At 41.9% G+C, this 22,736-nt stretch overlaps 6 protein-coding genes across 7 annotated transcripts in view; 3 read left to right on the top strand and 3 right to left on the bottom strand.

The window, feature by feature from the left end:
* Positions 1–3,919, bottom strand: part of LOC120414865 (E3 ubiquitin-protein ligase SMURF2) — an 87,352-nt gene extending 83,433 nt beyond the window's left edge. The window contains exon 1 of one of the 2 annotated variants that reach the window (XM_039576183.2): positions 3,482–3,919. The gene's annotated coding sequence lies outside the window, so the exon portion shown is untranslated. The remainder of the gene's footprint in view (positions 1–3,481) is intronic. The other variant, XM_052707810.1, reaches the window with a different exon arrangement.
* Positions 3,920–4,960: 1,041 nt separating this feature from the next.
* On the top strand, positions 4,961–5,616 carry LOC120414924 (uncharacterized). The gene is made up of 2 exons (XM_039576258.2): positions 4,961–5,247; positions 5,306–5,616. Exons 1-2 carry the CDS (start codon positions 5,094–5,096, stop codon positions 5,608–5,610), a joined length of 459 nt encoding a protein of 152 aa, XP_039432192.1. The 5' UTR covers positions 4,961–5,093; the 3' UTR covers positions 5,611–5,616.
* Positions 5,617–5,626: 10 nt separating this feature from the next.
* LOC120414923 (rRNA 2'-O-methyltransferase fibrillarin) lies at positions 5,627–7,497 on the bottom strand. The gene is made up of 3 exons (XM_039576257.2): positions 7,280–7,497; positions 6,653–7,035; positions 5,627–6,418 (listed from the first exon to the last, which is right to left on the bottom strand). Exons 1-3 carry the CDS (start codon positions 7,290–7,292, stop codon positions 5,831–5,833), a joined length of 984 nt encoding a protein of 327 aa, XP_039432191.1. The 5' UTR covers positions 7,293–7,497; the 3' UTR covers positions 5,627–5,830.
* A 4,417-nt stretch (positions 7,498–11,914) lies between these two features.
* On the top strand, positions 11,915–14,074 carry LOC120414922 (protein FAM98B-like). Its single transcript, XM_039576255.2, has 4 exons — positions 11,915–12,043; positions 12,104–13,183; positions 13,328–13,514; positions 13,577–14,074. Exons 2-4 carry the CDS (start codon positions 12,155–12,157, stop codon positions 13,873–13,875), a joined length of 1,515 nt encoding a protein of 504 aa, XP_039432189.1. The 5' UTR covers positions 11,915–12,043; positions 12,104–12,154; the 3' UTR covers positions 13,876–14,074.
* A 3,928-nt stretch (positions 14,075–18,002) lies between these two features.
* Positions 18,003–19,326, top strand: LOC120414917 (protein FAM98B-like). The gene is made up of 3 exons (XM_039576249.2): positions 18,003–18,160; positions 18,217–19,045; positions 19,101–19,326. Exons 1-3 carry the CDS (start codon positions 18,129–18,131, stop codon positions 19,302–19,304), a joined length of 1,065 nt encoding a protein of 354 aa, XP_039432183.1. The 5' UTR covers positions 18,003–18,128; the 3' UTR covers positions 19,305–19,326.
* LOC120414916 (BUD13 homolog) lies at positions 19,323–21,097 on the bottom strand. The gene is made up of 2 exons (XM_039576248.2): positions 20,923–21,097; positions 19,323–20,846 (listed from the first exon to the last, which is right to left on the bottom strand). Exons 1-2 carry the CDS (start codon positions 21,033–21,035, stop codon positions 19,346–19,348), a joined length of 1,614 nt encoding a protein of 537 aa, XP_039432182.1. The 5' UTR covers positions 21,036–21,097; the 3' UTR covers positions 19,323–19,345.
* Positions 21,098–22,736: the final 1,639 nt, after the last annotated feature.

Raw genomic sequence — 22,736 nt, 5'->3', positions numbered from 1 at the left:
TCGCAGTTTTTCTCATAGTTTTTCGATTTTTCTAGAACAAACATTTTACAACGTTAGTTTTTGCCCTGTAGGCCGCCATAGCGGCACTTTTTGGTCTCAATTTTGTCATATTCGGAATCCTCGGACAATTTCACGTAAGTAAGAAGTATTGGAGTTGTAAATTTGATTTAAAAAATAATTAAATAAAACATTTTTGAAAAAAGAAATAGATCTTATTTACCCTGTGATCAATACGTCAAATGCTGTATCAAGTAGGCGAAACCCTGTTTTACCCCTAGTCCAACAAATTGTTAAAAAATATTTTAATTCATTCTAAATGGCAATTTTTCCAATCAAATTTACAACTCCAATACTTCTAACTTACGTGAAATTGTCCGAGGATTCCGAATATGACAAAATTGAGACCAAAAAGTGCCGCTATGGCGACCTACAGGTCAAAAACTAACGTTGTAAAATGTTTGTTTTAGAAAAATCGAAAAACTATGAGAAAAACTGCGATTGGCCAAAAAGTTAATACCGTAGGCTTATAGTCCATGAAATTACCTTTCGACCTTTCGAATGCATCTAAGAGAGTTGGAATTGATGAAGTTTTACGGAAATGCGAGCAATTTTAAGATTTTTCATGTTTTTTGGACCTCAAACTTCAAAGCCCGTTTTACCCCACTTCCCTTTGTCGAAGAGGGCTCATATTTGGCATGAGTTCATCTCATGTATAGATAAACAAACGCTGAAAGTTTCATCCAAATCGAAGCACCTCGATACGACCTGTTACACATTGGTGAAAAACTCGCTCTTAAACACATTTGCAATAAACATAAATAAAAATTCGTTTGATTTATTTTTTTGCAATTTTAATATGTTTTCACGAAAATATTATTTTACATTTTTTGATTCAGAACTAACAACGATTGGATTTTGTTCAATATTTAAGTTTTCTGATAACTGAAAATCATACTCACAAACTCAAAGTGGAGTCTTTTCCCTACCACCTATTTAGTGAAAAAAAGAATCATAACTTTACGCTGGCCATAAATATTTAAATTAGACTCTACTTTTGTATTAGTTATATTTAACTTTGTTGTTGTTTTATGTTAAATGTCTTATTTGATAAAAAAATCAATATTTGATAAACTAAATGTTATAAAAATCTTTTGATTCCTGAAAAAAAATACTAAGAATGTTTGTGTCAAATGCATCCAATATTTATTAGGAATATTAATGTCTTAAATAACCATTTCTTTGGCATATCGAAAATAATATTAAATTTGTAGTAAGTAAGAATTTAATTTGAAGATTGTTCAAAATATTCCAAAATTACCATTTTTTTATTTCAATATTCGAACTAATCTTCAAATAAGTATACTTGGGAGTCCCGACTTTTCCCGACTTTTTCCCGATTTTTGGAGGATTTTGGCGAATTCCCGACTTTTTCCCGACTTTCACGATTTCCCGACTTGGGTGGCCACCATGTAATAAATGCTTTTAAAATTTGATTTTGGCTGTGTTTTTACTAACATTTTTTTTTGCCTCTACGTATTTTTTTACAATTTAAATGATAATACATTCGCCTATCTGGCTGTCGATCTTCTCGATATCAGTATTGCTCCATCTATCAATAAATTTTTCAGTCCCTTCAAAATCATGCTTTTATATTTTCGTTCTATGCTTTGATACCTCCCGCTCTCAACGGTCCCTTCAAAATCGACACAGTGAGCGTCCACTGTAGTATCATCCTATAGCAGAAAATGTGAAAACAAGCAAAACATTCAAAAAATGACTTAAAAACATGAAAAAGGCAAAAGGTAATGATAGGAGGTAGTAGAATATGCCAAATACTATCAAAAACAAACATGAGCTAAACAAGATAAATGCAAAATAAAATATGTTCTAAAAATTAAACAAGAAAAACATAAAACAAGAGAAGTTAAGTTTTTCGTAGAACAAAAGTTGCACAAAATGACCTAAGCACGGGAAAAATAAAAAAAAATCGCAGAAAAAAATTTGGGCAGTAGAGGGTTAAGTTCAATTTTCTACAGAGCTATTTCCATTGAAAATTGGTGTGTGTACTTTCGCGAAAATTCATCACATCATTCGCCCTAAAAATGTAAATAATTTATGCTTCACTACTCATTTCTTTTGAAAGGATTGTCAGACCTTAAATCTATTGAGGCCATCGGGAAGATCTTTCAAATACCTTTCTTAAAATATAGAAAATTACGGATTTTCTTGGATTCGATAATTCGAATGGAATTGGCGAATCCAAATACACTAATTTGAACAACTGAGCAAATGAGCAAAATGGTATAAATTATGATCAAGTCACGTCGCATTGAGTCATAAAATTAAGACATAATTGCTCATAACTTTTGATAGGGTTATCAGATCTTCGATGTGTTTAGCTCATTTGAAAGATTATCCAACTAACCGATTTGGCTCAAAATTGGCACAGCTACTTATTTTTACCTAAAGAATCGGGCCAGGTGGTACCTTTTAAAAATTTCCCAAATTTTATTTTTTTTTCTTGGCACCTTACTGAGCACTAAGATGATCTTTTAGGATTGATTTTTTTTCTTGAATTTGTGCACAGAGTGCAATCACATCTTTGATTTTGATTGATAAAAGCTGACTCATTTGAAATACAAAACATTTAACGAAATCTAGGTGTTCCATAATTTTAAAAATATGTGTAAAGAATTCCACGATTATGAAACAAGGAAATTTTAGGAAATTGTGAAACAAAGAAATTTTAGCACTTGAAAAAATTGTTCTGAAACGATTTTTGTCGTCGAAATTGCATCAGATGCGCAGATCAAACATTCAGGTTTTTACAAAAGTTGCATAATGATTGACATTCCTTAAATTTTTCAGCCAATACAAACTGAAATTTAAATTGCTTGGATTAATGTTTTAACAAGTTATTATACATAAGAGTATCTTTTCGATTTGTTTTCCGCCTGATATACCTTAAATTGATTGAGAGATCAAAACATTTTTTCCGATGGATTATATTATTTCAGAAAATTGATATTTGTTCAAGGAGTTACAACGAAAGAAACTTAAGGAATCATGAAATATGTTGGAAATTTCCTTTTGAACATGCAAAAAAGTGTTTGTTTAAGAAAGGACTTAGCCCACTAATCTAGTTATCTTTATTTTAGCTTTAGTCATGGTTCCTCAAGCTTAAACCACTCATTTTTGCCACAAATCAAGTAGCAGATTCCGATAAAATGAACGCGAATATTGAATCATTTTCTACACCTTCAATCAAAAAACGCAACAGATGTACCACCACACAAATATAAACAAGAGAACCCTCGGTGCTGGACTGAACTGGACCTGCCATAATTTAGACTTGCCACCGAGGGGACGGGGTTTCCGGCCAGCCAGCCAGCAGAACCCATCAGACGGACACATTCATCAGCCAGCACAACTCTGGGACAGCCCGACATGGGACGAATGAATGAAGAGGTACTACACCTACCCGCACACACACTGGCCACCCAGACGACACCAATACACACCCACCGTGGGACGGCCGTCGTCGTCGTCGTCGGTTCCGTTTGTGTAGTGGTTCTAGTCGGGATCAATTAACATTTTCGGATTCTTTCTGCACTTTCGACAGTAGACAGAGAGAGAGAGGGGGGTGTGCTGCGCCTTGCCTTGCGAAGGCCCTCGGAGTGGCCACACTATCCACCGGACGGGAACATTGCTTCGTGGCCGGAACGGATTACCCGTCGGATTTTCTGAACGCGCACGACGAACGCAGCGAAAAACGGCCACGAAGGAATTGAAAAATGTCACGACCGAAAGCGATGAGAGCACTCTACACTTTTGAAGCTGGCACGGAACGCGGCCACGGACAACCACACACGGGACTCGACGGAACGGAATGACGACTGTGGTTGTGCGATCGCGGCGATGAATGAAAGTCCCGTTCGGTGGCGCTGCGCTGCGATGCGGGTTGTCAATATGGGGTGCGTTCGCGCTGATGGGTGACAGCTGTCAGGGACCAAGGTTGATGGTGTTGCGCAGGTGTGCTTGGGAGGCAGGGATGGAAAATGTCATTGAAGTTCTTTTTTCTTGTTTTAAAAATGAAAACTTTTATTTACTGCTAAAGTGTTTGAAAATTCCAAAAAGGAAAAATCAAAAAAACTGTTCCTCGATAACTTCGGATTTTTAGCGGACTGTAATTTTGATTTTAACGGAAGAATAAAACGCACGCGTCTTTCCGCTTCGGTTTCTGATTTTCAACTTGACGTTTAATGACAAGGTGGTTTTGTGTAAGGTGAGGGTGAAATAAATAGCAACAATATCTACACTTAAGGTGACAACAAAATCTCGGCGAACAAAAACTGAAATTCTGAAGTTTGAAAACTTGTTTGAAAATACGAAATTTTAAACACTAAAATTAAATTCAAATTTCTTGAATTGGGTCAAGAATTGGGTACTAAAGCCCTATGTTAATTTTTATGTACAACGGTGAAAAACACGATCAAAAACCATTTCTGATCACTTTTTTTTTCATTTTATAATAATGACAAAACTACATTTTTTCGATCGATCAACTATGGTCCCCTTGGAACGAACTGTCAAGTAGGAACATTTCTGTCAAGAAGGACCGCGAGGTTGTAATTACTCTTAGCATTAAGAACAATGTAATTACAAAAGCCGACTCGGTCCTAACCAGGTCCCAGTACCGAAAAGGACTCGATAAATTATTTAAAATCCAGAGTTTTTTTTGAAAAGGACCAATAAACTATTGTCTTTCATATGTTTATAGGACCTAATCAAAAAAAACTCTAGAAATGTTTACGTCGAAAAGTGTGGCCCTAGGTGTGGCCTATTTTCATCAGTGTAGATCTCTGCGGTGGAGATGCCCTTAATCTTGACATAAACAGAAATTCGAAAATTTAGACATTTGTGAGTAATTTTCCTTAAAAGTGTACAACAATTTTACGCGCACTTATTTCTTAATCAAGTTCAATCAAGAATCAACGTAAACAGCATATTTATAAACAAAATTTAATAATCTTATTTAGAAAAGAATTTAAAAATAGTGCATATTGTAACCAACTAGTTACTAAAAACCCGCGATGTCCATCAACCTCAAACTGAAACAATCGGACGTCCACCAGTGCTTGGAGACCCCGCCAAAGGTCCACTACATTCCGGCCACGATCCGGGGCGACGGACCGGCCAATGTGGAGCAATTTTTCGAATCCTACACCGACGAATCCGAGGGCAAAAGTGAGTCCCATTAAACTAATCTTAAATCTTGGAATTATTTTTATTCTTTCCGAAATAGTTCTAACGAACGCCCTGCGAGGCTTTCCGCTGCGCGGCAAGGAATTCAGCCTTCCGGCTGGTTATACCGCCGTCATGTTTCAGGAAACGAAGAAGCCGCTGTCCGCTGAGGAGGATCGCAACTTTAGCTTCGCGGGAGCGTTCAAGCGGTTTACCTACTGGAACTACGACAAGATTCCGACCAAGAATGACCCGCTGGAGAAGGCGCTGGACTGGATGGAGCTGTCCCGGGCGCTGCACGATCCGTTGGGGGAGGATGGTGATGAAGGTGGAGTTGAGGAGAAGGTGAAGAAGGAGAAGAAATAAATCGTTTTGTATTTGGTTTTTTGTAATAAGTTTGTATTTTATTACTTGTTTATGTCACATTAAAGGTAGTATTTATAAACTCTATTTTGTTTTTGCAATTCTGTTGCGACCAAGGCGGGTTCCGGCCGCGGCGCGAACCCAATTATGAACGTGTTAAAAAGAGGAAAATTATACGACTTAACAACTAGAAAGTAATAGAAGAAGCAAATGCCGCCCGGTTTTACGCTCCGGCCTTTGGTGCCGCCCGGTAGATTCCGACGACAACCGCGTGGTCTCGTTCGTACGGTTCGAGCGTGATCTGTTCCTGCGGCTTGAGCTTCTCCGACTGGAGCTTTTTGACCTCCGCCGCAAAGACCGCCTCCGGAACGGCCGTCGAGTCGATGCAGGACGCCTTGATGGAAATCACAAAGTGGCCACCGTTCCGCAGGAACTGGTGCGCATTCAGGGCCACGATACGGGCTTGATCGGGCTGGGCCACATCGGCGAAGATGGTGTCCACCAGTCCGACCAGCATCCGGTACTTGTGCGGGTGCCGTGCGTCCTCGATGATCGGGATGATGTTCGTTCGCTTCTTGGCCACGTTTATCAAGTCGCGGCCCGACCGGTGTGAGAATTCGACGGCGTACACGAGTCCCTCGGGCCCGACGACGTCCGACACGTGCGAAACGGTCGTGCCGGAAGCCGCTCCCAGGTACAGCACCTTCGAGCCCGGAGGCATGTGAATTTTGTCCACTCCGCCGAGGACGGCCGCGGCCAGCTTCGACCGGAACGGGTTCCACACGCGGTACTCGTTCTTCTCGCCGTCAGTCTGAAAGAGAAGGAAGTTGGTTTAGTTCCGAAGTAGTTAGAATCTAACTGAGCAATTGACTGGCTTTTGATCAGACGGCAAGTTATACAGCCGGAACGCCCCGACAGCAGTGTGCCTCAGGCTCCTGGCTGCCGGAAGACGCCCGACCGTTGGCCACATTTCTGCCAATTCAATACCCCTGTGCGGTTCATCATGAAAAGCTCAACTTAAGCTAAGTGACCACTCTTCCCTCACCTCAACCGAGATCCGCTTCTCGCCGTACACCTCCGATCCGGGAACCAGATTCAGCGTGACCAGCGCGTCCTCCTTGCCACGGGCGATGAAGATGCCCTCGTGACGATGCGGCTCGATGACGACGGTCTTTCCCCCCTTGAAGCCACCTCCCTTGGCACCGCCCCCGCGTCCGCCACCCCCACGGCCACCGCCTCCACGACCCCGCCCTCCAGGGCCACCTCGACCGCCGCCACCTCCACGGCCCCCGAATCCTCCGCGACCTCCCGGACCACCCCGGCCGCCCCCGCCAAATCCTCCTCTACCGCCACCACCCCCGCGACCACCACGCCCTCCTGGCCCGCCGCGTCCTCCGCCGCTGCCGCCACCTCCTCGGGGAGAGAATCCTGCGAAAAGTAAACAACACCCGGAAAAGTGAGGTTAGAGTTGAGTCAACAATGCGGTGGCTTGAGTCCAATTTTGAGGAATTTACTATTTCGATAACTTTACTGAGTTGTTTGAACGAAAAGTTACAAAAAATCCCTCAAATTGTAAGTGCAACATTCAAATTTCCAACAAATCAAGTTCAAAACCACGCTTTTCAAATTCGTTCGCCATTGCTGGCCTGCCTGACTAAAAAGACAAACTTACCTGGTTTACCCATGATGGTGTTCTGTGTGTTTATAATCTCACAAACGGTGCCGGCGCACTCAAACTAAAGTTCCCGACTGGTAATTTCACGAAAATACGGCTATTTTCACCGTAAAAACTAATTTAATTTCTCAGCGTCTCGCACCACGCCACAAGCTTCTTTTCGTGCGAGGAACCAAAACACGTGCGACCCGCTTCGAGCCGCGATGAAGGATGACAGTTTTGATCGTTTCTGGTGGACTTGACGTTGCGGTGGTCGAATTTTTTATCGTTTGAAATGTTTCCAGTGTTGCAGGTATATCCATTGCACGCTCATGCGGAGTAACCCAAATTTTGGTTATTTAACATGCTTTGAAATTGGGTACTTAAGCCCTATGTCAATTTTTATGTACAACGGTAAAAAACACGATTAAAAACCATTTCTGATCACTTTTTTTCATTTTAATGCATTTTTTTTTTGAAAAGACAACATTTTTTCGATGGATCAACTATGGTCCCCTTGGAACGAGCTGTCAAGTAGGAGCTTTTCTGTCAAAAAGGACCGCGAGGTTAATTTTTCAAAATTGATTTAAAAAACCCTTTTAAACTCTTTGTGGTCGTACAAAGGGTCATTGTACTCAGAAAAATAAGCTTTATCGCTGTAAACAATAATATCAGCAATCTAAGCTTCATTTTAGGACCCAATTCTCTACCAACTCACACGAAATCGGGAAAAGTTGCCCCGACCCCTCTTCGATTTGCGTGAAACTTTGCCCTAAGGGGTAACTTTTGTCCCTGATCACGAATCCGAGGTCCGTTTTTTGATATCTCGTGACGGAGGGGCGGTACGACCCCTTCCATTTTTGAACATGCGAAAAAAGAGGTGTTTTTCAATAATTTGCAGCCTGAAACGGTGATGAGATAGAAATTTGGCATCAAAGGGACTTTTATGTAAAATTAGACGCCCGATTTGATGACGTACTCAGAATTCCGAAAAAACGTATTTTTCATCGAAAAAAACAATAAAAAAGTTTTAAAAATTCTCCCATTTTCCGTTACTCGACTGTAAAAAATTTTGGAACATGTCATTTTATGGGAAATTTAATGTACTTTTCGAATCTACATTGTCCCAGAAGGGTCATTTTTTCATTTAGAACAAAATTTTTCATTTTAAAATTTCGTGTTTTTTCTAACTTTGCAGGGTTATTTTTTAGAGTGTAACAATGTTCTGCAAAGTTGTAGAGCAGACAATTACAAAAATTTTGATATATAGACATAAGGGGTTTGCTTATAAACATCACAAGTTATCGCGATTTTACGAAAAAAAAGTTTTGAAAAAGTTACTTTTTGCGTTTCTCTTTGTTTCGTCGTCCGTGTCTGTCGCGGGTGACCATGAACGGCCATGATCGATGACGACCAACTTTTTTAAAACTTTTTTTCGTAAAATCGTGATAACTTGTGATGTTTATAAGCAAACCCCTTATGTATATATATCAAAATTTTTGTAATTGTCTGCTCTACAACTTTGTAGAACATTGTTACACTCTAAAAAATAACCCTGCAAAGTTAGAAAAAACACGAAATTTTAAAATGAAAAATTTTGTTCTAAATGAAAAAATGACCCTTCTGGGACAATGTAGATTCGAAAAGTAAATTAAATTTCCCATAAAATGACATGTTCCAAAATTTTTTACAGTCGAGTAACGGAAAATGGGAGAATTTTTAAAACTTTTTTAGTGTTTTTTTCGATGAAAAATACGTTTTTTCGGAATTCTGATTACGCCATCAAATCGGGCGTCTAATTTTACATAAAAGTCCCTTTGACACCAAATTTCTATCTCATCACCGTTTCAGGCTGCAAATTATTGAAAAACACCTCTTTTTTCGCATGTGCAAAAATGGAAGGGGTCGTACCGCCCCTCCGTCACGAGATATCAAAAAACGGACCTCGGATTCGTGATCAGGGACAAAAGTTACCCTTTAGGACAAAGTTTCACGCAAATCGAAGAGGGGTCGGGGCAACTGCTGTGTGAGTTGGCGGAGAATTACCCAGAGATGAGATTGATATTGTCCGTTTCTCTCGAAGGTACACGCCGCGCGGCATTTCAGAATGTGCCGCAGACACTGTTGCCAGCGATTTTCTGCACTTTTAGTGCAATAAAAAACATACCCGGCAACAATGCCATGCAATTCGAAGAAGAAGATCAACAAAAACAAAACGCGCAGTATGGGATTTGACAGCGCGCATTTGCCGAAAGTGCGGCACGTCGTTTCGATGCTGGTATGCCGCTTGTCTTTTTCGGGAATACGCGCAATATTGCTCCTCGTACTGCGCATAAATATTCCCGGAAAATACACGCGGCAAATCAGCCTCAGAACGACGCGCCGCAGTTTCGGCAAATGCGCGAGAAAAGTTTTCCTTCTTCTCACTCGAATCTCAACACTGGAATCAACAAAACGTTTTGTTGATTTGAAAATCAAAGGGCTTTTGTTAATTTGATTTGGTTAACCGCGGTGGATTTTCTTGAAATAATTCGAACTGTCAAAAATCCACCAAAGCATCTACCGGTGGATACTTTTCTACCACAGATTTTTGTGCGATCAATGTGGTAGATGCTTTGGTGGATTTTTGACAGTTCGAATTATTTCAAGAAAATCCACCGCGGTTAACCAAATCAAATTAACAAAATCCCTCAAGAGTTGCATTGTTAATTTGATTTGGTTAACCGCGGTGGATTTTCTTGAAATAATTCGAACTGTCAAAAATCCACCAAAGCATCTACCGGTGGATACTTTACCTTTCTCACAAAAGAAAGGTTTTTAGGTTTGCTTTTGGAAAAATACTTTTCTCAGAAATCTTTAAAAAAATCATGCACGGCGAGGATTCGTCCCAGGAAGAAATCCTATTACTAAATTGAAGGTTTAGATGCGCTCTTCCGATTGTATTTTGGCCCGAAACCCGGAACTCAAAGTCTGATTTTTGAGAGCTCTTTTTCTGAAATATATGAGCGATGTCTGTATCCGCTCTTGAAAATTTGTGTCGTCAGGTCGAAACATTTATTTTTTTTTTCTCATAATGTCAATCCAATAAGTTTTTCTTAATTAAATATTATTATCTTGCGACCCATAATGTACCTCTAAAATAAATAAAAAACATGGCAATCGAGGTTTAGTCTAAGAAAATTCGAAGCTTTAGGTCAAATTCTCACTGGGTGGTATCATTATGTTTCTGAAAAATTAATTGCACCAATATATTTTTCGGAGTTTCATCATTTTGTAAGAAAGGCTATTTCACCTCTGGTGATATAAAATCGGGTTTTTGTGTGATCAATTAGGTTTTACAGCGTGACGTCACGAGCGCACACGCACACACATTTTTACTGAGACACACGGGCAAAAAACACGGCAAAAAATGTAAACAGTGCAGCCAAGCTGTCAAATTTCTAACCTAAAAATCGAGACGGCGTAAAACCTAATGTGGTAGATGACTTGGTGGATTTTTGACAGTTCGAATTATTTCATGAAAATCCACCGCGGTTAAGGCTAGTATGGAGATCGGAAGGAAAGGGGTCAAGAAACAGCTTTACGAACAGCAGAACAAAGGAGAGGGAGCGTTTTCTTGGGGCTTTTCTTCTTTGGCTTGCTTTCGCTGCCGCTGCTGCCCATTTGATTTTTTTCTCGACCGGTTCCTTCCGAAGTGCGTATACCGCTTAAAACAAGACAAAAACCTTTAATGTTGCGAATTTTTAACAACTGTTTATATTGGTTTATATCAAAAGTTGGTTACTTTTATTGCGGATTTCAGAGATTTTTAGACAATCGTGCCATTTGTGGCAAGCTCTCCAACAAAGTGCACACCTCAAACTACAGCAGAAAAAAACTATCCAAGACACACACCCTAGTTTGAAACTGTTCTAAAGTGGTCGAAAGCAACAAAGCTCAGTCGAGACACGCACCACTCTAGGCGAAAGGGGGGGAGAAGGGGTAGGATTTCAAGTGTGCAAATATTTGGTGTGCATGCGCGTGACTGGGTTTTATTTACTTCAACAGCCCAGTCACGACGTTCTAGTAGGATTCTGGCAGAATTCTTACAGAGCTAGATATTCTAAGAGCATTCTAACAAAAATGTTCTACCGTTCTAGCAGGATTCTGACAGAATCGGCTCTGCTAGAATATTTCGTGACTGCAGTCCCATGGGAGTAAGTTTCTTTTGTTATTACCGTAATATTTTTTGTGTGTACACTGAAAAACCAACCATGGTAGTTCCTACCATATTGTAGGGTTAAACTGAGAACATGCACCGACGTATTTTTGCTAAAAACATACCGTGCTTAGATTGACTGATACACGCAGTCAATTTTACTATGTTGAGAGCGGTATGGTAATTTTAACCCTCCAATATGGAGAGAATGATCATGATTTCGTAATTGCTACCATTAAATTTTGTGGAAGCATGGTGTATTTTACCATATTTGCGTTTACTTTTATTGAAAAGCCACGGTTAATTTAATAAGCAGCATTTTTAGCAAATGTTCTTAAAATTACCATGGTCGGGCTTTGAGTGTAGTCAGAGTCACACAGGTTAAAATTTGGTTTCCTATCCCCCAACCAAAAGTTCAGCGTGCATGCTTCATCGACAAAACCGCAAAAGTGCATTCGCCGTCGTCGCTGTCAAAACTGACAACAAAGTGCATTCTGACGCAAAGTGAACTTTCGTGTCCCGGCGCAGACCCAAAAAAGTCTGGTCTGAAAAAATTTATTTCGCCGATTTGGTCAACCAGAAAGGTAAAATTTGCTGTTTCGCTTGGGGTTTCGTTTACTTACGTAGTTTGATTGATGTTCTAGCTTGGGAACGTGAAGCTTGTACGTCTGTGCTTCATTTAACTTGCCAACCAAATGGAGCCACTGCTGGACGATTTGCGGAATGTCGGGTACGAGGGTCCGTTTCTGGAGACCAACTACGCCTCGACGGCAATCGGGGGTGGTGCCCAGAGTGGCGAGTTCCAGGATGTGGTCATTTATCTGACCGATGAGATCCGGGTGCTGGGGAAGTTGGACGAGAAGATTTCGAGGAGTGAGGATGCGAGCACTTTTGTGCTGGAGTTGTCCGGGTTTTTGAAGGAGTTGACTTGTCCGTACGCGGGGTTGACTTCGGGGCACGTTTCGGATAGGTTGCAGACGTACGATTCGAAGGTGATTCTGCTGGACTATCTGGTTAACGAGTTGATGGCGATGAAGATGATTGAGGCGTTGAAACCGAAGGAGAAATCGAACGTGATTACGTTGTTCGAGTCTCCGACGGCGGCCGCGTTGAAGGACATTTCGATTACGCTGGGGCTGGGCAAACCTCCGAATAATATCCCGGCCAAGGTGCTGTTTGAGAAGATTAACGTCAAACTGGACGAAACGATCCGGACGGCGGGCGAGAAGCGACTCAGCACTCCGCTGTTTGCTCCCGGCAAGAATCTCTCCAACGAGCAGTGGAACCGGCTGGACAAGCTGCAGAAAGATCTGGACACGGAGTACGATCTGCGGCGCAAGATGCTGCTCACCCGGCTGGACGTCACCATCCAGAGCTTCAAATGGTCCACCCGGGTCAAGGGCAAGGAGGGTCAAATGTCCGAGCGGTACGCCGAGAAGCGAAAGCTGCTGGATTCCCTGCAAACGGGGGGTCGCGATACGGATCTGCCGGCGCTGCTTGGCGCGCGCGAAACTTTGGCCATCATCGAGAAGACGAGCAGCGCGTCGGTGCGTCGCAACACCAAGAGCAAGATCCAGCGGCACATTATCGGGCGCGTTCCCGATCGCGGAGGACGTGCGTACGAGCACAACCCGCCGCCGCTGGAGATGCCCTCGTGGCAGACGCAACGTGCCACTGGAGGGGGAGGCGGAGGCGGCGGACGAGGTGGATTTGGCGGTGGAAGGGTAAGATCATCTTGGAGCTCTTCAAATATTTTATAATAACTAAAAAAATGCCATTTATTGCTAACCAAAGGACTCAGCAGTAAGACCAACTATTTGAACCAATCCCTAAAAAAGTACGTTCTAATTTAAATTTGTTTCCTTCAGGGCGGTGGTCACCGTGGAGGCGGATCTGTCGGATATCAAGGAGGTCATCAACAGCAGGGCGGTTATCAACCTCAGCAAAGCTACCAAGGAGGAAATCAAGGCAACCAGGGCGGTGGCGGCGGCGGTTATCGTGGAGGTCACGGCGGCGGAAGCCGCGTCCAGGGAGGTTGGTCGCAACCGCAGAAAGGTAACTCTATCAACTTCAAGAAATTTCGAGAATCACCCGGCTCAAAACCGACTCCATTCCAGACTACAACCAGAGCTACAGCAGCAACAGTAGCAGCAGCGGGTACAGTACCGGTTCCGGCCGGGGTGGCGGCGGCAGCTACTCGAGCAGTGATCAGTACAGCAATAGTTCGGGCGGGTCGAGTCATCGTGGAGGTGGTTACGGCGGTGGCGGAGATTATCACAACCAGCAATTCAACCGGAACAATAGCTACGACGGTGGGAATCGAGGCGGTAATCGGGATCAAGATAACGATTACAATCGTGGCGGAAGTGGTGGTGGTGGTGGCCGGTCCAACTACAACCGAGGAGGGCGTCGCTAAAGGGCGATTCCATGACCTATCCAGGTATGTTTGTGTGTGCGTGCGTTGCATTTGAGATTGTTCCTTAAAAAATGAGATCTGCTAATACTTTGAAACGTGTCTCGATAAAGTGTGCGGCAAATTTAAAACACATTCGCATGATGTGGTTCAACAGTAGAAAGGTGTGCCTAGTTGTGTGCGCTCCTTTTTATTTAAGTTCTCAAAAAGTCGAATAAAAATGCATTAGGAACAATCACATTCGGCTAGAGAACATTGTATAATATCCGAACTCCCTTTGTATCGATACTTTATTTATTTATTTGAGATGTACTGAATCAATTATTATTATTAAAAGGTCATAAGAGAAGAAGTCAAAAACTATCTGAAAATTTGGATTTGATGGTAGAAAAAAATAAAATGTTGAAATTTCAAAAAAAGAGTCTAAAACTCTGAAGTTTTAAAATTCTGGATTTATATTATAAAATGTATCGAGAAGCTTCACAGCAACTGCACAGAAATTTTAACTCCATGTTGCGATTTGATAGCTCGATAAAAAATTTCCTTTAATTCTGAAATTCTCGAATTCCAAATTTCCTCAATTATGAAATTCTTTAACTCCTATAATCTTGAATTCCTTAATTTCCTATTTTATTTTAATTTTTTGAATTTCCAAATGCTTAAATGCCGAGGACGAGGACTTCGGGCAGTAGAGTACGAACTAAACTCCTAAAATTTCGATTTTTTTATTTAGTACATTTTATTTTTTTTCTAATTTTTTTTATGGTTTTTAAACTATAATTTCTTCGTTTTTTTTTTGCATTTTTAAAATTGAAAAAAAAAAGAAATGTTCAAAAATCCAAATCTGGAGTTTTTTTTAAAGGTCCAATAAACCAAATTTTCAGTTTTTTGCTTTTTGGGCGTTTTTTAACACCCCATAAACTTTTTTTAATGCCCCATAAACTTTGAAAAATATTTGCAACGGCCTTACCCAAATTATAAAATTTTAGTCTATACATATAGGGGAAGGTGGGGCAAGACGACCATATGGGGCAAGAGGAACAATCGCTTGTACGGCCGTAATTTTTACAATGTTGATTATTTCCAGTATGAGGAATTGTTGCTAGCAATGCAATTAGCTGATTCTACTACCACATAACCGCCAAAACGACGTAAACGCCACGGGGCATAAGGTTTAATGAAGTTTTTCTCAAAACCTTTGTTTTCTTATAATATTTGGAAAGTACAAAATAAGGCTTAGGGTTCGTTTTAAGGCTCATTTTATCAAAATGCTATTTTTCCTAGATCAGTAGTGTCCCTACCAATGTCATGCACCTATTACAAAGTATGATTTAACTTCTGGTTATTTTTGTTGAGAGCTTTTAAAAAATCTTGTTCAGGTGGGGCAAGTGTACCATAAGGATTTTTAGTAAGGAAAAAATACGAATTGCTGCAACAACATATTTTATTGGGAAATAAATACATGAAAGTACTTAAAAAATGATAAACAATTGTTAAAAAAAATTGTCCATACCTTGACTTTTTTTTGATAAGGTCCTATAAACAAAAGTAAACATTGAGTGTATCCCGCTTACTCCGATGGACTTTGACATAAGGTGTGAAAGGGATACACTCAATGTTTACATTTGTTTATAGGACCTTATCAAAAAAAAGTCAAGATACAAAATATAGTGATATTATGAAAATTTACTATTTATCATCTAAGTCATAATTTTTTTCGTAAAAACGATCACATTTTTAGTAAATTATTATTATTTAATCTAAAAATGAAAGAATCGCTTCAAATACATTCTAATCTGATGTATCTAAGTGATAACAGTTCATTTGTTAGCTAATTAACATGTTGTTTCATGCATTGTTCCTCTTGCCCCAACGGGTTGTTCGTCTTGCCCCACTAGTTGAGCAGAACGTACGGAAAATCAAAATTTTTAAAATCAATTGTTTACATTAAAAACAGGATTTTTTTAAAACTTGTTCTATCAAAGTCTTAGTCAAGACCTGGAATAAGATGATTATAAAAAAATCCGAAAGATTTTTAACGTTTTTGATGGGTTATAACGAGCATTTCCTTAGCTTGTTACACTTGCCCCACTTTCCCCTAGTTGAATACTTTATGCTTTGATTTTATGATTTATTGATTTTTTTACATGCCGGCGGATTTCCCGACGACGTAACTCCGGGTTGGTACGAAATTCTAACGAAACGGTGTTATACCCACTCCAAAAAGTTTATTCAGGAATTCTATGGTAATATATTGACATTTAGTTGAATTAAAAGTTTGCAAAATTAAGTTTAGATAAGTTTTATATAGAATTTCCAGATTTATATAAACTTTTAAACTAAGTAGTTAGTAAACTTTATATTCAAACCAAATTTTTTTTTTATTCAGTCAAGGATGCATATTTGGAGTTGGGAGACTGGATTTTTGTTGATTTGTCAACAAATAACTTTTTTTATGTTAATTTTTCGAAAGGTGTACAAACTTTTTTTGCACCTTTTTTGATTTTTGTAATAGTATTGGTTATAGAACTTTTTATAGAAATCATCTATTCGCCAAACGCCACATTTCGTTTCTGTTCGTTTTCAGCTGCGTACCGCTAAAGATAAACCTTTTCGTGACCCTTTCCTTGACCATTTCTAGGGCGTTTTTTTATATTGAGTTTTGCGTTGCTTCTGAGCTCCGTATCAGTCTTATGCACACTGAAAGCCCGACCATGGTAATTTTAAGAACATTTGCTAAAAATGCTGCTTATTAAATTAACTGTAGCCTTTTCGTAAAAGTAAACGCAAATATGGTAAAATGTACCATGCTTCCACAAAATTGCATGGTAGCAATTACGAAATCATTATCTTTCTCTCCATATTGGAGGGTTAAAATTACCATACCGCTCTCGCCATAGTAAAACTGACTGCGTTAATCAGTCAATTCAAGCACGGAATGTTTTCAGCAAAAATACGTCGGTGCGTGTTCTCAATTTAACCCTACAATATGGTAGCAACTACCATGGTTGGGTTTTCAGTGCATAGTTCAGGAGTCATACTTAAGGAGGTATTAGACTATGACAAACAAACAAACTCGCACTTGTTTGCAGAAACGCACGCTTTGCTTTGTTTGCGAGTTTGCCGAAAACAAGTTTACGATTTTGGCAAACTGTCAAACACGACCAAGTGCGAGTTTGTTTGTTTGTCATAGTCTAATACCTGCTTTATGCTCTACAATCAAAAATAAGACAAAAAAAAGTTTTTTAATTCGACTATTCAAAGTGAAATTTTTCAATGGGTATTGGATAAGCGAGTCTGGACTGTATTCACTGCAAAAAAAAGCCGGATTTTTCGAATATTAAGGCAAATTTTTCTCTGTTTTCAAAATGGTTTTTCAAAAGCATTTTTATGTTTTTTTTTTTAAAGTTTACTCTTACTTTTTTCTAATTAAGAGCTTAATCAAAAATTATCAAAAAATCATGTGTGTTTGTAATTATAGATATACTGCCCACCATTGAAAAAACGGCTAATATCCACTTTTGGCAAAAACGAGATATTAGCACCAGGTGGTAGAGGACGTTCCAACGCATCTTCTGGAACTTGAATTTTACTGAAATAGTGCTTAGACTTGGCTGCCGATGCGGAAAACCAAACGGCTAATATGCCACTCTTATGGAAAATTGCCTTGACGGAGATTTTGTGACAAACACTAAAACGCGTTTTTCTCGGAATACTTGATTTGGCATAATAGCCGAATTTTCAATTATGGGCAGTATAGCCATATCATGTCTTTAAAACGTCTAATAATTTAAAATAATGAAAGAAACCTAACAGAACCTGCTCAGAACGAATTGATCTAGGAACAAATACTTTAAAATCAATTTGTACTAACGAAACTAGTCTTATTTGTTTCGCAATATCATTTTTCGAGTAAACTCGAAAACTTTGCCGAAGAGTACAGAACGAATCTTAGCTCAAATCAATTACTGGATTACACTTTGCTACCAACATGCTAAGTTGTTTGATTTTCCCCGGCCTGTATCGAGTTTAATCGCTCGCTCGAAAGGCATGTGCCGTCATCAGCCAGTCTCAAATGTTGATTTTATCAAATACCACAACAGAACAGAGCGCGCGCTCAGTAATTATTGTTGCATCAGTAATCGACGACAACCAGCTTGAACACAACCCGACGAGTTCGATCGCTGTGTATACTCTCTTATCAGCCGAATGGTGGTGTTCTAAAACTTTAGTTTAGTTTTGTTGAGTTCAGTACAATGGACACCGTGAACCTTCTTCTCAAATTGGGGTAAGATGTTTGAATTGGTTTGAAAGTTCTTGATTCGTTACAAAGTAATTGTGCAGCTATCAACCAGGTGGTGACTCACCGCTCGACGAAGCCACCCTCGGCGGTGGTATTTCACAACCCGGCTATCGCGCGCTAATCCAATGGCTCACCGAGGAAATTCGCCGGTACGGAGAGTTGGACGACGAGTCCGTTTCCAGCGTGGACGACGAGGTTTGCTTTCGGTGGGAACTGTCGTCGTTTCTGAAGGAGCTGGGCTGTCCGTACGGTGCGTTGATGGACGTCCCGCTGACGGAGCGCTTTCGAGAGGCGGGGGACGCGCGCATGTTGGTTGAGTATTTGGTTGGCGAGTGCGCGGCGTTGGCGATGGTGAGGAGGCAGCGGGATCAAGAGGAGAGGCGGTTTCAGGTGTCGGTGCTTGAGCCGTGTACGGAGGGTGACCTGTTGAACATTTGTGGAGCTTTGGGGTTGAGTGTGGAGAACCTTCGTGCGGATAACATCTTCAATGAGATTAACCAGCGACTGAATGACGAACCGCTTGTCGGTGGTCTGCTGTTCCGACCGGAAGTGAACCTGACCGCCGGCCAGTGGGTTAGGCTTGAGCGAACGCAGGCTGAACTGCTGGCGGAGTACTCGCTGCGTCAGCAGATGATGCTCAAGCGGGTTGACCTCACGATGGCCGCCTTCCAGTGGAAGGGGAAGGATGGACCGGCGGTTGCTCAGACGTACCGGAAGTGGCGACGCCACCTGGTAGATTTGGTTGAGAGCTTCTCCACGGCGGATATTTCGACGCTGCTTGCCGCGGACGAGGAGCTGCTGCGCCAGGAACGGGTTAGTTCGACGCGGTTGAAGGGAACCGGGAAGAATACCTTCCAGGGATATTTGACGGTGAGAAGGTTGCTTTTTGTGGGGTTGTTCCTTTGCAATAACTGTGTTGTTTCAGCTTCCAACAGGTGGCGGAGTGGTCAACATCGACGAGAAGCCATCGATGCCGAACTGGTCCTCGCGAGAGGAAGGACAGGACAGCGAGAACCTGCGGCGTAAGCCGAAGAAGCCGGTTGAAGGTGATGGCGAGGACAAGATTTGCAAGAAAACCAAAAAGAAGAACCTCAAGAACTGTGATGTTATCTCTGGATTGAAAGAGTAAAGAGTTTGTTTGATAAAAAAAAGAATTAAATTTATCTAGTCTTACATATCTTCAACGCTGTACTTGTACGCCTCCTCCTCAACGGCCTTCTTCTTGCTCGTCATTTCGAACCACTTCTTCTCGAACCCGTTCGAGCGGTCCACGCCGTCCCAGCGATACCCGGGCCGAATGCCGAACCGGTTGTCCGGAAACGATCCCTTGAACTGCGGCTTCTGAGGTCGTCCTTCAGCGCGGTCCTTTTCCTTCTTCTTGCTCCGGATGTAATCCAGCATCGGATCCCCGATTCGTTCCTGCTGCTTCAGGTGCTCGTCCAGATCCTGATCGTCAGCGTAACGCGCCAACGGCTTCGCCATCTCGTGGGCGGCCTCCTCCAGCTGGGCCTTGTAATCCTCGACCTGCTTCACACCCTTTCCCCACCTCGTGTACTTTTCCTTCTTCTTCTCGTCCCGCTTGCGCTTCTCAAACTCCTGCCGCAGCTCCTCCTCGACGTCCTCGCGCTTCCGGCGCTTCTCCCGAACCACCGTTTTGGCGTACCTCCCAGAAACCTCCTCAGACATCTGCTCAAACAGCTCGTCCTCCCGGCGACGAGACTTTTCATTCTCAACCTTCAAATCGCGCGCGTTCTGCAACCCGGCCCGTTTTCCATCCAACGTTAGGGTCATCTTCCGGCCGGACGGTCCCGCCTCCGGACTGTCCGCACGTTCCCGCTTAATCCGACGGGGAGGAGATTGATCCGAGTCGCGGCGACGATTTGGTTTCCTTGGCGGACTTTCGTCCGAATCCGGAGGTTCCTGTTTGATTCGAACCTGCGGGATCTCGCGACCTCGCCGTGGTGGACTCTCGTCTGAATCGCGACGTTCGTGCTTGATCTCCTGGCGTCTTCTCGGCGGACTTGCGTCGGAATCCCGTCGGCGATTGCTTCGAGACTTTCTCGGAGGACTCTGGTCCGAGTCGTGCCCCCTCCGCGAACTTTTGGACGGCTCATCCCGGTGCTTATCGCGCTTTCTTGGTGGACTTGGATCGGAATCCGAATACCGCTTCCTCGCCGGACTTCGATCCGATTTCGACTTCCTCACAGGACTCTTGCTCTTCCTTCTCGGAGGACTTTCATCCGAGCTGTACTTTCTTCTCTCCTTGCGAGCGTCCCGTTTGTCACGTTCCTTGTCCTTCCTCCTCGGAGCACTCACCGGACTTCGTTCCGCCCTCTCCTTCCTTCGCGGAGGGCTCTCGTCCGAATCCTTCCTCCTCCTCTGAACCGGACTCTTCCCCCTCCTCGGAGGACTCGCGTCCGAGTCCCTTCTCCCACTACCCGTCTTCGACGACCCCGAGGGAACGCCCCACCTGTCCTCGCCGGGATCCGCCGCCAGCTTCTTCCACTTGCTGCTGCCAAAGTCTTCCTTGGCCTTCAGCTCCGCCGGCCGATCGTCGATTACACCGACAATCTGCGGCGCCTCGTCGCCCAACCCATACAGCTCGGACTCGTCCTGGATGGGCTGCTCGAGGCCGAAGCCGCCTGGATCGTCGGCGTCGATGATTTTGACGCTGGAAAGGTATAACAAAGTTTTAAATTCCCCGATCACGACACCGCGGTCAAGGATTTTAAGATTGCGGAACTTACTTGGCTTTTCCAGCCACATGTTTGTCCTTTTTCTTCTTCTTTTTCTTTTTGTCCTTGTCGTTGGAGAGGTAGCGCTTCAGGTACTCCTTCTGGTTAATCTTTGTGGTGGTCATTTCACTTTTTAATAAAACTACAAAATTAAATTCTAAGCTGGAAATTTAACAACTTTCTAATCGTTTGACAATTTGTGTTTGTTGTTGATGTTGGCGCGTTTGTCAAACTTCATCGGTGACATGCGATTGAAATATTTCAGGGCTGATGTGACCAGCCCGGGAGCATGTTGACAGCTCCCATACACACTGAGCGTACCCCTTTTTGTGGGCCCAGTGGGCCTAAGATGGCGGCCTTCGATGTTATCTAGCCAAACTTTTGAAAAAGGCGAATAGTTTAAATAAACATAGTTTTGGGATTGTTTGAATTGCGTATTTCATGGGCGGACTCCGACGAGGCCCACTAGCCATCTGTCGGTGAATACGCGCAGCTCACGAAAACTGTCAGCTTAGAGCCCGGCTGGTTTAAATAGCAAAAATCAGCCAATTGGATGGAATTAGGTGTGAGTGCTAACCCTGCCAAACATACGAGAATTTCCCCTAAATTGGGTCCTAAAATGAAGCTTAGATTGCTGATATTATTGTTTACAGCGATAAATCTAATTTTTCTGAGTACAATGACCCTTTGTACGACCACAAAGAGTTTAAAATTGATTTTTAAAACAATTTGGAAAAATTAACCTAGCGGTCCTTCTTGACAGAAAAGTTCCTACTTGACAGCTCGTTCCAAGGGGACCATAGTTGATCCATCGAAAAAAAGTTGTCTTGTCAATATTTTTTTTGTCATTAAAATGAAAAAATGTAATCAGAAATGGTTTTTAAACGTGTTTTTTACCGTTGTACATAAAAATTGACAAAGGGCTTTAGTACCCAATTGGGTCCTAAAATAGAGATCTCCACGGATTCTCTCACGCACACCATGTTCTGTGTTAGCATTTCTTGAGTTTTTTTTGATAAGGTCCTATAAACAAATGTAAACATTGAGTGTATCCCGCTTACTCCGATGGACTTTGACATAAGGTGTGAAAGGGATACACTCACTGTTTACATTTGTTTATAGGACCTTATCAAAAAAAAGTCAAGATTTGTATTTAAAGTATTGTTTTGGTTTTGATCGATTGTGATTGGCTGAATTCCAAGCAGCTGATTTTGTTTACACTATTTTCACGCAGACAAAGGGAAATCGAGTAGACAAATCGCCTGTAAAAACCAGCTGTTTTCCACGTGCTCGTGGTATAACAAAGGACACAGCTGATTTTGACAGACGAATCATTCTACTCGATTTGCCTATGTCTGCGTGTAACTAAACTCCAAACTAATACACTAATACGCGCGTGGATATCTCTATGAAGCTTAGATTGCTGATATTATTGTTTACAGCGATAAAGCTTATTTTTCTGAGTACAATGACCCTTTGTACAACCACAAAGAGTTTAAAATTGATTTTTAAATCAATTTTGAAAAATTATCCTCGCGGTCCTTCTTGACAGAAAAGCTCCTACTTGACAGCTCGTTCCAAGGGGACCATAGTTGATCCATCGAAAAAATGTTGTCTTGTCAATATTTTTTTTGCATTAAAATGAAAAAAAGTGATCAGAAATCCAGAGCAACATTTGAAAGGGGCGGTACGACATTGCTCTTACGGCCTTTCATTACACGCGTTTAAATGGGACGAAAGGCCGTAAGAGCAATGTCGTACCGCCCCTTTCAAATGTTGCTCCAGAAATGGTATTAATCGTGTTTTTTACCGTTGTACATAAAAAT

The sequence above is a fragment of the Culex pipiens genome, chromosome 2 (genome assembly GCF_016801865.2).
Source record: "Culex pipiens pallens isolate TS chromosome 2, TS_CPP_V2, whole genome shotgun sequence".
NCBI classification, from domain to species: domain Eukaryota; kingdom Metazoa; phylum Arthropoda; class Insecta; order Diptera; family Culicidae; genus Culex; species Culex pipiens.
Note: the sequence above shows the minus strand (reverse complement) of the source record. Positions and strands in the feature narration are given on the sequence as shown.